Genomic DNA, 12,640 nt, shown 5'->3' with positions numbered 1-12,640 from the left:
CAGTCAACCTTTATAAACTCAGTGCAGAAGGACTATGTTTGTTGGCAGGTTCCATACCTGCCTTGAAGCAAAATGCTTTGCTTGGCTTGATCCTTTCCATACCATAACTCACATTGCTGTAGCAGGTCCCATCTTCTTGTCAGCAATGTCAGAGGACGGAACAAGCCAAAATATTTTGCTTATTTCTTGTAAGTGCACAGAGATTTCTTCTGTTACCTTTACAAGACACAAGGGTGGAAGGTTCTCCTCTCTTTTGGCTTCCATGTCTCACAGGCTGTGTGGCAACAACTAGTCCTTTTATAATCAAAGTAAACTTGCCTCCACATTCCGAGACGTTCCGGGCGCCTGCTACTCCCTGTCCGTCGTCACTGGGGCAAGGCTCACAGGCGAGCTGACCTTCCGTGTCTTGGTAGGTGCCGGGTGAGCAAGGGACGCACTGCTTTTGCTCTCCGCTATAGAAAGTGCCCGTGCTGCAGGGAACTGGGGACAGAAAAGGGGGTTCAATTTTGATCTAATTATTTGCCTTTATGTCACATAGTTAGAGAAGAAGGATCTCTTTGGGCCCAGCATTACAGTCATAGTGTATGTTTTGTGCATGTTAGCCCAGAAGCCTGACCTGGTGTCAACAAGCCCATCTCCACCACAGGCCAGGGCAGTTTACACCAGGGCGAGGTCCTTCTTCTATTATTTAAGCTATTAAATGGCATTGTAGTGCACTGTTTATCACATGTGTTGTTAGTAAAGCTGATGATGTGTTCTTAAACCAGTAGTTTGCACTCTGATTGAGACAGTGGTGCATGACACACAGGAACTGAGGTGATATTTTACATTTTTGATTAATTTTTAGGTGCACTTACATGTTGGTTTTATGGCAGATGACTACAGAAAGCCTGTCTCCTGAGATCAGTTCTAGGGATTTCTCTGAGGGCAATGCATGCCATGTAATTGTTGTGTCTCTTGACACTCAAATACCCCAACTGGAAAGTGTTTTCAGTACAGATAGGAATAAAGGTGATTTTCTGGCTGCAACAGGGACATAACTGCATTAACCATTTTTCTTTGATGGGTACAGGTAGGCGAAAATGTAAGGGTTTCTAGACACTAACAGCAATCTTTCACAGCAGTTTCTAAATTACTGTGCCTGTAACAGCCTCTGGACCAACCCATTAGAGGCACCCACCAGATCTGCACTTAACGATACGTTTTGCTTGCAAATCTCTTGGTGCCTAGGAGTTTGCAGTGCCATGAACAGGTGTCTGCTGGCACCTTGCCCTCAGCAAAGGCAAGAAAAGGCTGAAAGAAATTAGGTGTTTGACACAACATTAAAACAGATTTCTACACATTCTTTTTTCCTTTGACCTCTTGAGTGTTAAATGTAAATACACCCATGAGGCATGGATTGTTTGGCAGTGAGGAGAGAGAGGTGACACAAAACTGAACACACAGCATCTAGGCAAACACCACGTTATCATTTACAGCACTGTAATGATGTTTGCCTAAGGTTCTGGGAGCAACTGGGAAATAGCAAACATTGCCTAGTGCCAGGCCTTGATACTCACCAACTGACAGCATAGGAATGGATTCACATGTATGCTGCTTTGCTTCTCCTGCAATCCTTCACTGAATCCCTTTGAAATTCTAATGGACTGCCAGTTGTCCATGCACATATGCTGAGCAATACTGACCTAAACTGTCTGCTGCCTCATAGGCCTTCTGCCTGTCTCCCCAGGGATGAGTCAGTTTTGGGTTGTTTGCTTTGGGTGATACAGCTGAATAGAAGTGTTGGAACTTACCACATTTTCCATCCTGCAGCACCTGCCCTGTACTGCAAGCTTCGTGCCCTTCAGTAGCTTTAGCTGGCTTCTGAGCCACTTCATATTCTGTCCCAGAAAACTGAATGTAAAATTGCTGTTTATTAATAGATTTCCTCAAGGTTTTGATTGCAGTTTGCAGCTTCTGCTCCATCCTTTTCCGAACACAGTCAATGTTACAGGTGTCTAGATGGGAAATGATAACAAAACTAGAAGCAATTGAGATGAATGTTTAAAAAGAGATGCTTAACAAAAAGCTCATCCTGCATCGCACTATGACACCTGTTTGTTCACTCTCTTCTCCATATTCATTTGAGCAGCACCTTGCTGTATTTGAGACCAGGCCTCTTAAAGGGACAAGACAAAACACTGAGGTCCATCAAAACTGGCTCACTGCTCCGAAGTACACGCTGAGAGACAACAGCTTGTCTCCAGCACTAAGAAATATGCTTATACTGAGAGCACAGGGAGAGGGCTGCAGAATCAATCTCCCTGCCTTCTGCTTCCAGGTGTGTGTCTAGTCTGCTGCTGCTAAAGCTCCTGAATTTTTTCTGCCCATGCTTTACTCAGTTGATTAGGAATTATCCCCACGTCCCTGGCCAAAACACTAGAGTGACACAGAGAAAGGGGCTTTCTGTCACAATTTCAATCAGTTAAGAAACCTGCCTTTGAGAACTGATGTGTCTACAGAATTCAGCTCACATTTTCTTTGGCTGGATTTTATAGCATAACAGTCCATCTCATGGATAACTTGATGCAATTCTTTTTCTTCCTGAAGTTTGTTACAAAACCACAAGTTTTCCAAACGTGTGATAAAAAGGTTTGACTCTCAGACTGTAGTTTCAGCAACTCACATTTTGGAAGATGTTTTTTACTGCCATTGCTGCAGAACTACCTCATCCTTATATTCTCTGGGCATCATTTGTCACTTCTGCTGTTTAAAGAAATCAGACTAAATTGAAGTCCCTGAGTTAACTCAAGGCTTCAGAGGAATTTTGCTGCAGGTTCAGTCTTTGCTCCTTTGGCTTGAATTCACACCTGATTCCTTTCAATTAAATCTGAAAGGCTTCTGAATGAGGCTTGTGCTAAATGCTTTGCACAGCAGCTTGATGGAACAGCATTGAAGAGGTTCTAACAATGCACTGAGGCACTGAATTCTGATTTGTCTCCACAAACAGATCTTTCACAAACCTGAGACTTCTTCTGACTTCATCTCCACCTCAAACTCTGCAGTGATATGGGAGACTTCTTTTGAGGGTGACTTGCGGCCTCGGCGCTTTTTCTTAGAGGAGTCACACTTGAGATTCACAAAGGTCACCTGGCAGTTGTCTGTACAAGGGAATTGACCTCCTTTGCAAAAGAGAAGCAACACAGAAAAGAAATCAAGTTGCAAAGTAGCAAGTGACCGGGTAGTGAGTGACAGGCTTCGTAACGTTTCACATGCACTGTCGATGCTCCCTTCTCTGTACGGTTTTGGGTTGCCTCCTTTTTCTAGTGAGTGCAATGGCACTGCACAGTGGTATCTCTAATTGCCTCTTTGTTGCAGAAGGATTAGAGAGCACTTGCAGGAATTAGCTCAGACCACATCATGAGTTGAGTTGAACCTGCTGCTATTCATACACATCATGCCAGCTTCAAAATGAGAGTGCTGGCTGGAGCAAAGTATCATAGGGCTAGTAGTTCAGATTGTAACTTCAGAAGTTTCCTGTTCCATTTGCTGCTTTTGGTTTCCAGGTCTGGGGTGTGGATCCTTCTGCTGGGATAGTGGCAGGATGGGGAAGGGAGGGAGTTGGGAGTTGGTTAGCTCACTGGCTTTTGCTTTTTGCTGTGACATTTCTGCACATAGGCTAAGGTAACTGAGCATTGTATGATATGTATTGTATGTAATCACTGAGGCTAAAGGTCACAATCTGCTGGGACACAATCACATAAGCATCACAGTATCACAGTATCACTAAGGTTGGAAGAGACCTAAAAGATCATCAAGTCCAACCTGTCACCACAGACCTCAGGACTAGACCATGGCACCAAGTGCCACATCCAATCCCCTCTTGAACACCTCCAGGGATGGGGACTCCACCACCTCCCTGGGCAGCACATTCCAATGACCAATGACTCTCTCAGTGAAGAACTTTCTCCTCACCACCAGCCTAAACTTCCCCTGGCACAGCTTGAGACTGTGTCCTCTTGTTCTGGTGCTGGTTGCCTGGGAGAAGAGACCAACCCCCTCCTGGCTACAACCTCCCTTCAGGTAGTTGTAGAGAGCAATGAGGTCTCCCCTGAGCCTCCTCTTCTCCAGGCTAAACAACCCCAGCTCCCTCAGCCTCTCCTCACAGGGCTGTGCTCAAGGCCTCTCCCCAGCTTTGTTGCCCTTCTCTGGACACATTCAAGTCTCTCGATGTCCTTCCTAAACTGAGGGGCCCAGAACTGGACAGAGGACTCAAGGTGTGGCCTAACAAATGCAGAGTCCAGGGGCACAATGACTTCCCTGCTCCTGCTGGCCACACTATTCCTGATGCAGGCCAGGATGCCATTGGCCTTCTTGGCCACCTGGGCACACTGCTGGTTCATGTTTAGGTGGCTGTCAATCAGCACCCCCAGGTCCCTCTCTGTTTGGCAGCTCTCAGCCACTCTGACCCCAGCCTGCAGCTCTGCCTGGGGTTGCCATGGCCAAAGTGCAGCACCTGGCACTTGGACTTGTTGAATGCCATCCTGTTGGACTCTATGTGAAAACCATCCTTGTTGTGATAGGTAATGGACCTATAGCACTGCAGTCACCCAAAGAATTTAATTCTGAGTGTGTGGTTATATGACATGATCTCACTGTTCAGATGACATAGCAAACAGAAAGCAAAGCAAACAAAGGACAGGGAAATACATCTAAGAAATACATTCCCATGATAACTATGGACCACTCCCTCCCCAGCTTCTGTGACTTTAAAATTGAGTCTCATCATTAGAATACGTAAGGACAAGGTGAACATCAGAACAACTGACACTTGTTTTAAGCCAATACTTAGAAAATTACAGAGAGAAATGTCCAGATTGAAGAGTAAAGTTCAAATATGAGTCTACATTTTAAAACCAAAATCTTTAAACCATTAGCACTGTGTTTAGGACAGCTGTTTTCACTCCCCTCTGTTCAGGGTTCATATACATCTCCTCCCGCACTAGCAACAGTAGTGGTAAGACAGATTTCTAACAGAAAATATATCACCAGTAGAGATTTGCTGCAAGCTGCTACATTGCTTTAAGCAACAATACAATCTGCTGCTGTTACATCAGCAGTGTGCAGTAAAATCTAGAAGAGTTCAGGTTAATAACAAATTTAAACAACCTCCAAGTGTTTTAAGCAATAACACCCAAACAGTCTTTAATTATCCCAGTCGTGATATCAAGGGGATGGAGGATGAGAAATAAGGTCATGAATCACAGACCTGTAGGGGTTAGAGAGGACCTCTGGAGATCTAAGCTGCCTTCTTAAAGCACAGTCACCCAAAGCAGGTTGCAAAGGATTCTGTCCAAGTGGGTTTTAAAAGTCTCCATGAAGGGGACTCCATAGCCTCTCTGGGCAGTCTGGTCTAGTGCTGTGGCACCCTCAAAGGAAAGAATTGTTTCCTTCTGTTTAAGTGCAACCTCCTGCGTCCTGTCCTGTCACTGGGACCCACTGAAAAGAGCCCAGCCCCCGCCCTCTCCAGCTCCACCCTTCTGGTGATGAGATTCTTTCTCAATCCACTCTTCACCAGGCTAAACAGCATCAGGTTTCTCATCCTCAGCTTGTAAGAGACTGGACACACTCCTCCAGGTGTGGCCTCACAAGCACAGGGTAGAGGGGAAGAAGAATCTCACTCATCATGCTGGCCACACTTCTTAATGCACCCCAGAATAATGTTGGCCTTCTGTTAAATACATTCCACCTTTAAAATCTCATTTTGTTCAACTTTTATACTTGGTTTGGCTGAGCTGGAGATAACTCTCCCCAGGGCATCATCTTTCCAGGGCTGTGTTTCGCAGTGCTGTAGCTGGGTGTTGATACCACAGCAGTGTTTTGGCTACTGCTGAACTGTGCTTTTGCAACATTTCCCCACCCCAAGAGTACACTGGGGGGTGTGTGTGTGCAAGATCTTGGGAGGGGACCCAAACTGACCAAAGGGGCATTCCATGCCATATGATGTCAGCTTACATGTAAGAACTAAGTGCAAGAAGGACGTGGGGAGATATTTGTCCATGGTGTCTGTCCTTTGGAGCAACAGTTAGGCGTAGAGCCCTGTTTCCCAGGACCAAAGACTGTCTGCTGCTGGGCAGTAGAGAACAACAACTCTCTTTGCTTTTGCTTCCACCTGCAGACTTTGACCTTTGCTTGTGCCCAGCATTAATAAATTGCTTCTACCTTACTACTGGCTTTTGTTATATTTCCCCCTCTCCCCTGCCTCTAAGAAGGGGAGTGATAGAGTAGCTTTGGTGGGCGTTTGTCCCCCATCCAGGGCCAAACCACCACACCTTTAAAATAGATGTTCAAAACTAGTAATAATTCCCCCCCCTCCCTACTTAGTCATATCAAGTTTTTAAAACATGTGATTGCTTTGGTTCAGCCTGACACAAACATTTTCAAAATGTCAGGTTTTTGTCGAGCAAGCCTACATTTTCTAACAGCCCAACTGCTCCTTCCAACTTCACAACAGATCTGAGGCTGTGTACGATCAGGTTTTGGTGGTAACCTCCTCACATGTGGGCTGGCGTTGCTGCTGCAACAGGACACTGATCCAGCATAGTGTAAATAACTAACAGCTTTGGGGGTTTTTATACATCTCACCTGGGACAGCTAAATGAAACACAACTGACGTTGTTTCATGTAACTTTAACTGGTCACAGCTTTTTGTCCCAGGACAGGAGGTGTTCAGGAGGAGACTGGATAGGCTGCTTGGTTGCATGGGTTAGTTGATGAGGTGGTGCTGGATGATAGGTTGGACACAATGATCTTGAAGGTCTCTCCCAACCTGGTTAGTTCTGTTCTATTCTATTCTATTCTATTCTATTCTATTCTATTCTATTCTATTCTATTCTATTCTATTCTATTCTATTCTATTCTATTCTATTCTATTCTATTCTATTCTATTCTATTCTATTCTATTCTATATTCCTGCCATTAGCAATGCTAGAAGAAGGATAGGCTGAGTTCCTAAGTCATGTGCTCATAAACAAAGATGTTTTCAGAGAAACTGATCCCATTTCAGCACTGCTAGATCCAAACCGAAGGCACCGTTCAGCTGGAGTGTGAACCTTGGCCTGAACTTAAATTCTGATCCAAATACGAAAACCATTACTTCTTTTACCATCTGCAGTGTGAAAACAAAATATGCAAACAAGCAAGCAAACAAACAAAACCTTAGGATGCTATTTACATGTTTACATACCCAAACCAGCTTGCTTCCCAGAATCTTTCGTTTTATCTTTGCTGCGAGGTCGTAAATGGCACTTTGCGTCTTTAATTTTGAATCGAGCCTTCTGCTTGATTGGAGGGGCCAGGGAATCTGTTGATGCACAGTGAAAAAGCTGTCACTGGGATGCAGACAAAATGAAGCCTACAACTTATTTCTCAGATCAGAATCAAAAGTATTCTTGTGAGGCAGAGAAGAGACAGCCCAAGAGTGGCACAGCTTGTACAGGAGGATCCGTTTCCTCAGTTCATTGTTCTGTGTAAGCTCCTACCCTGGAGCCCAGCAAGATCATTGCATTTGCTGGCCTTGCACAGGCTCTGCACCTACACTTCTGTTCCAGCAGGCCTGTACATCTTGGTGGAATTTGGATGAATTTCTCTCTTACAATGAAAAAGGTTCATTCCTACTTTTTTTTTCTGTGACACCCTGTGCCTTCCCATCATACTTGGCTGTAGTGCTACTCTTGCTGAGGTCAACCTGGCATAAGATTAATGCAGTGCAGTTCCGTTATTGGCAGCTGAAAACCATCCAAAGGAAATGCATTTGTTTGACTGTGGTCTATGGCTTGCAAGCTTTACTTTTCAGCTAGTTATGCTGAGTGACTTTAAAAGTTGTTACTCAGCCTTACACTGCTCAGAAAATGTAGCTGCTGGCTGATTTCCTCAGAAAGCCCATGGTGGAAAGGTCTGTGACCGACCCACTGCCTGCCAGTCTGCCCATGGGATCTTGGAGCAGGGGGAGGGTGGTTGCAGGTAAGCACCACAACGTGAGTCTCTGTACTCTTGGGAGGGCTTTGCAGAACCAGGACTGCAGAGGTAGCCTGTCCCTGTGCCACAGGCAGACACATCTGCTGATGTTACTGCACTCCACAGTGCTGTACCTGCTAATGCATTTCAAATAATCAAGAAATGCATGGTTGCAGAACTGACAAATTGGAGAGAAGTAGCAGGTAATGATATGCAAAGTGGGCTGAGACTTCCCACTTCGGGATGCTCTTTCAGCTGCTTCTAATTTTGCCAAACTTGAATCATTCGGAGCTGAACTTTTCTTTTTGTGCTCAGTATCAATGTTAAGATACATTTGGAGTTCCTCTGCACAAACAATCCAGCCATTTCTCAGAACAAGAGGAATGAAGCATGGGATGTGCTCATAAAAGTTTCCCAAGCTATTTATTTGGAATCCCTAGTAGGAGGATTCATGCTCCTAAGGAAGGACTTTGCAGATGAAGGCTGTAACCCAGCACAGCCTTCTGCTCGTGTGCTATTTGATGGACCTCTCTAGCTCACTTCCAAAGCTGGGAAGGAATGCCATTTTGATATGCTCCTTCTTGTCTTGCTGGACTATGGAAAGTGAATTATTCTAAAGAATTGTCCTTACTGAATGTATCTCAAACCTCCACTGCTCCTATAGTGCCCTACCAGCACAAAGGCACACTGGTGGGCAATTAGGAACACTCCAGCTCTGATGGAGAGAATGCAGCAAGCAGAAGAGGTGCACAATGAAACACAGGCTACCTTAATTCCAGCCATGTGTAACTTGAGAGCTGGATGTTTTGCAGCTCCTAAATGGTCTGGGGGACCTCAAGCACCTGCCTCCTAAATGTCAAGGCCAGGAGAGCACCTACCTGTGCAGCTGGGCAGGGTTGCATTGCGTTTCTGCTGAGCCTTGCCTTGCTGGACAGGAATGCCACAGCTTATTGTGTAGCTGTTCTCCGAATCTAGGGGACAGAATGCAGAGTCAGCATGTGGCAACAGCCTCACAGAGCATCTGCTCCCCTCCTCACCCCCTGCATTAATATTTGGTGCTTGACTACAAGTTGGGTTTTGTTTATTCCAGAACTGAAATGTGTGCTTAAAAACCATTTGGCTTGAGGTTAGCTGTAAAGAATTCCCTGGTGCATAAGAAGAAAATGTTTTGTCTGTGGCAGAGTCCTTGTACTTTGATCATCTCTATAAGGTATTAAGTTAGATAATGGTTGGACTCAATGACCTTAAAGGTGTTTTCTATGATTTGAAAAATAAACCACGTGCCTTCAAAACAATTTACCTCAAAATAATCTACCTCTGGCAGAAGTTATTGGCAGAAGCAAAAAATAACACACTTAGAACTGGAAGAGGGTTTACATATTGCACAGATGAAACTCTCTGTTGCTGCACACGAGTTAGGTAAGTGCATGGATCCAGTAATCTCTGCCAAACTAAGAACAGAGTGTGTACAGCTCTACCAAATCTAATGCCAGCAGTGACATGAAGAGAGAGACACTTGTGGGAAACAATCCTGTCAGAACCAGAACATACATGAAAAGCAACAGCTGTAGATGAAAAGGAGGAGAGGCAGATGAAATGCCTGGATTTCTATAAATAACACTCAGCCCAGCTATCAGCAGTGAGGTGATAAAAACTCTGCAGGTGTAGCAACCAGTACTGAGAGATCCTTGCTGCCATACAGCCTGCTGAGACAAACTGAACTGTGTCTGGACAGGCACAGGGGACTCCAGCTGAAAAACACCGTACTCAAAACTAGCAGGAGTTCACTGCAATCAGCTGTTATCTTTTCCCTCTCATTTTTGACATAACAATTCAATTATTGGGGTCTTTGTTCTTTCCCACCATCCTGGTAAGGCAGATTTGTCTCTCTGTTGTCAGAACTTCCCCACGCTCACAAGCAACACCTCAAATTGAACAACAAAGGGCCAGACCCCTCAGCTCTTGTATTTAGTGATGTGCATATCTGGCCCTGTTTAACTTGTAATGATGCCTGTGATCAGGAACAGTTGTGCACAACAAAAACTGAATGCAAGAATCATGAACACGTTAGCAGAGAAAAATCATCAGGGGACATTCTAGATTGAGGAGGACATATACAAACCTGGAACAAAAAGAGTATTAGATGGGCATGAGAGGAAGCAGCTTTCTATGCCTCCAGTCTTACTACATACTAGCTGAGCCTTGGGTGCTGGTTTAGCATTTGGAAGACACTTCACCATCTCTGAGGAGAGAAAGGAAAAAAAAGAGAAATGAAAACCAAATAAAATAATCAGACACTGCCCAAGCCTGAGTCCTGTACAGCCACTCACATGCAGGGGTGACAAGAGGCAGAAGAGGCAACAAAGCAAAACCACAGGCCCAGCATTTCTGGAATAAGCACATATTAGGGAAAGAGGATCCTCATCTTGAGACTGGATTTGAAAAATGAAACTGCTTCACATTTTCATACCTAAATTCTAGATCAGTCTTTCCCTCCCATCCTCCACTTCAGGACTCTTCTGGTCCAATCCTGCACTCTGGCAGGCAGGTGTCTTTCTATGAGCACAGTTCCCTTCAGGTAGTTGTAGAGAGCAATAAGGTCACCCCTGAGCCTCCTCTTCTCCAGGCTAAGCAACCCCAGCTCCCTCAGCCTCTCCTCACAGGGCTTGTGCTCCAAGCCCCTCCCCAGCTTTGTTGCCCTTCTCTGGACTCGTCCCAGCCAGTCAACATCTTTCCTAAACTGAGGGGCCCAGAACTGGACACAGGACTCGAGGTGTGGCCTAACCAGTGCAGTGTACAGGGGCACAATGACCTCCCTGCTCCTGCTGGCCACACTGTTCCTGATGCAGGCCAGGATGCCATTGGCCCTCCCAGTGAAGATAAAAACTAGGAAAATATTTTCAATACAGTCTCTCAGTATGAGAACATCATTCTCAGTAGGCTGGGAGGCAATACAGCACAAGATTTCTATGGCCTATACAGCATAGGAGGACTAAGTGGTACATGGCAAGGTTAACCAGAATAGCAGAGCTGACTCTTTCATACTCCTACAGTACTTAGCTCTGCACACAGCAGGGAAGGCAGTATACATAAAGGTAAGCAGGAAGAATTAAGAACTTAGCTGTGGTTGTGAGGAAGGTCAGTGGCAAAGGCTGAAACTCAGCTTAAGAGCTTCACCTGCCCACCTTGGTTCTAAAGTGCTTTCTATATTGCTGAATCCATGTAAGTATAAAAATGCCACAACAGCATGATCACCCAAGAGGCCAGTGAGTGTCTCTGCTTCAGACAACATTCTCCTCAAGATATGCAGAGATTCCCTTAAGGTCCCCACCGATTTGGTTTTGTCTCGCTCCCAGTTAGGTATTGGGCATCAGCCCCAGATGTATCTGTGAGAAGTTATTTGTGGTTAAAACCCAGAGGACACCCCCCCCAACCTAAATTTGACTGTGAAAGACCTAAGGTTTGTTACTCCCATTAAAAATGTGAAAATGGAATGAAAATCTCACTTTGAACGACTGTAGCCATGGCCAGGATTTGCTGTGCTTTACAGAAGATCCCAGAAGAAAAAGTCTTCTACTTAAAGGATACAGAAATTCAGATCTGCCAGGAAATAAGTGGCACTATCAGCACGGGCTGTCACTTTAGTGGTCACAGGATTTGTGCTCTTTGCACTTACCACTTTTGACAAAGCCAGGAGTAAGAAGGATAACTTTAGAGGGAACTTGGAAAAGTGGAGTGCGATACTGCGAATGTAGCTGTTAACCTGAATGCCACACTCTGCTTGTCAACAGTCAGCATTCTGAATATTCTAGCTTAGTTTTAAGGGAAATGGAGTTATAGCTGAGGTCACAGAGATGGACAAAGGACAAATGAAGCACAAAAGTATAAAATACACAAAGCAATGAGACAATGACAAATTCAAAGCAAGTGAAGGCCAACATAGTCCCACTGTCTAATCCACCTGCACTTACACCCTAGCCCACGAACCCCCACACGAGCAGGTGTGATCTGATCCATCAGATTAAAGTGCAACATTCATCAGACAAAGCTACAGGCTTTTTAACTCTCCTGGAGAACAGGAGCATCACTACACTCACTTCTGAGCCTCCCACACTCACCAATGCAGTCCTTTTTGTTCCAATGCAATTTCTTTCCAGGCGGACAGACACATTCGTAGCTCCCCATTGTATTAAGACACCCATAGTCACAACTGCCATTGCTGATGCTGCACTCATCGATATCTGCCAATGTAATTCAAGTTAGGAAGAGTATTAGCCCTGTGTGCACATGTACACTGAACATTGAGGTATTACAGCACAAGGATGTCTGTTTCTATTATCTCCTTTATATTTAAGTCTGTATCAACATATATCAACATACATAAACATATATAAACATATAAACTTCAGGGGAAGTTTAGGCTGGAGGTGAGGAGAAAGTTCGTCACCAAGAGAGTCATTCGCCATTGGGATGTGCTGCCCAGGGAGGTGGTGGAGTCACCACCACAGATTGGATGTGGCACTTGGTGCCAAGGTCTAGTCATGAGGTCTGTGGTGACAGGTTGGACTGGATGATCTTTGAGGTCTCTTCCAGCCTTGGTGATACTGTGAGACTGTGATATAAAGGCAGACAATACTCATGTCAC

General features: G+C 44.9%; 1 protein-coding gene across 4 annotated transcripts in view; it reads right to left on the bottom strand.

Annotated features, from left to right (window-relative positions):
- The window catches only part of SCUBE1 (signal peptide, CUB domain and EGF like domain containing 1), a 226,197-nt gene that overhangs the window by 9,752 nt on the left and 203,805 nt on the right, over positions 1-12,640 (bottom strand). For all 4 annotated transcript variants that reach the window (XM_068170772.1, XM_068170778.1, XM_068170786.1 and 1 more), the window contains 7 exons: positions 12,114-12,236; positions 10,118-10,237; positions 8,874-8,966; positions 7,226-7,342; positions 3,003-3,161; positions 1,794-1,997; positions 319-480 (listed from right to left, as the gene is read on the bottom strand). In XM_068170772.1, the coding sequence (XP_068026873.1) occupies positions 319-480; positions 1,794-1,997; positions 3,003-3,161; positions 7,226-7,342; positions 8,874-8,966; positions 10,118-10,237; positions 12,114-12,236 (978 nt within the window). The remainder of the gene's footprint in view (positions 1-318; positions 481-1,793; positions 1,998-3,002; positions 3,162-7,225; positions 7,343-8,873; positions 8,967-10,117; positions 10,238-12,113; positions 12,237-12,640) is intronic.

The sequence above is a fragment of the Melanerpes formicivorus genome, unplaced genomic scaffold (assembly GCF_026170545.1).
Source record: "Melanerpes formicivorus ecotype bairdi unplaced genomic scaffold, bMelFor1.0.p_v2 SCAF_3, whole genome shotgun sequence".
Taxonomy (NCBI): domain Eukaryota; kingdom Metazoa; phylum Chordata; class Aves; order Piciformes; family Picidae; genus Melanerpes; species Melanerpes formicivorus.
This window is presented reverse-complemented; position numbering and strand designations above follow the sequence as displayed.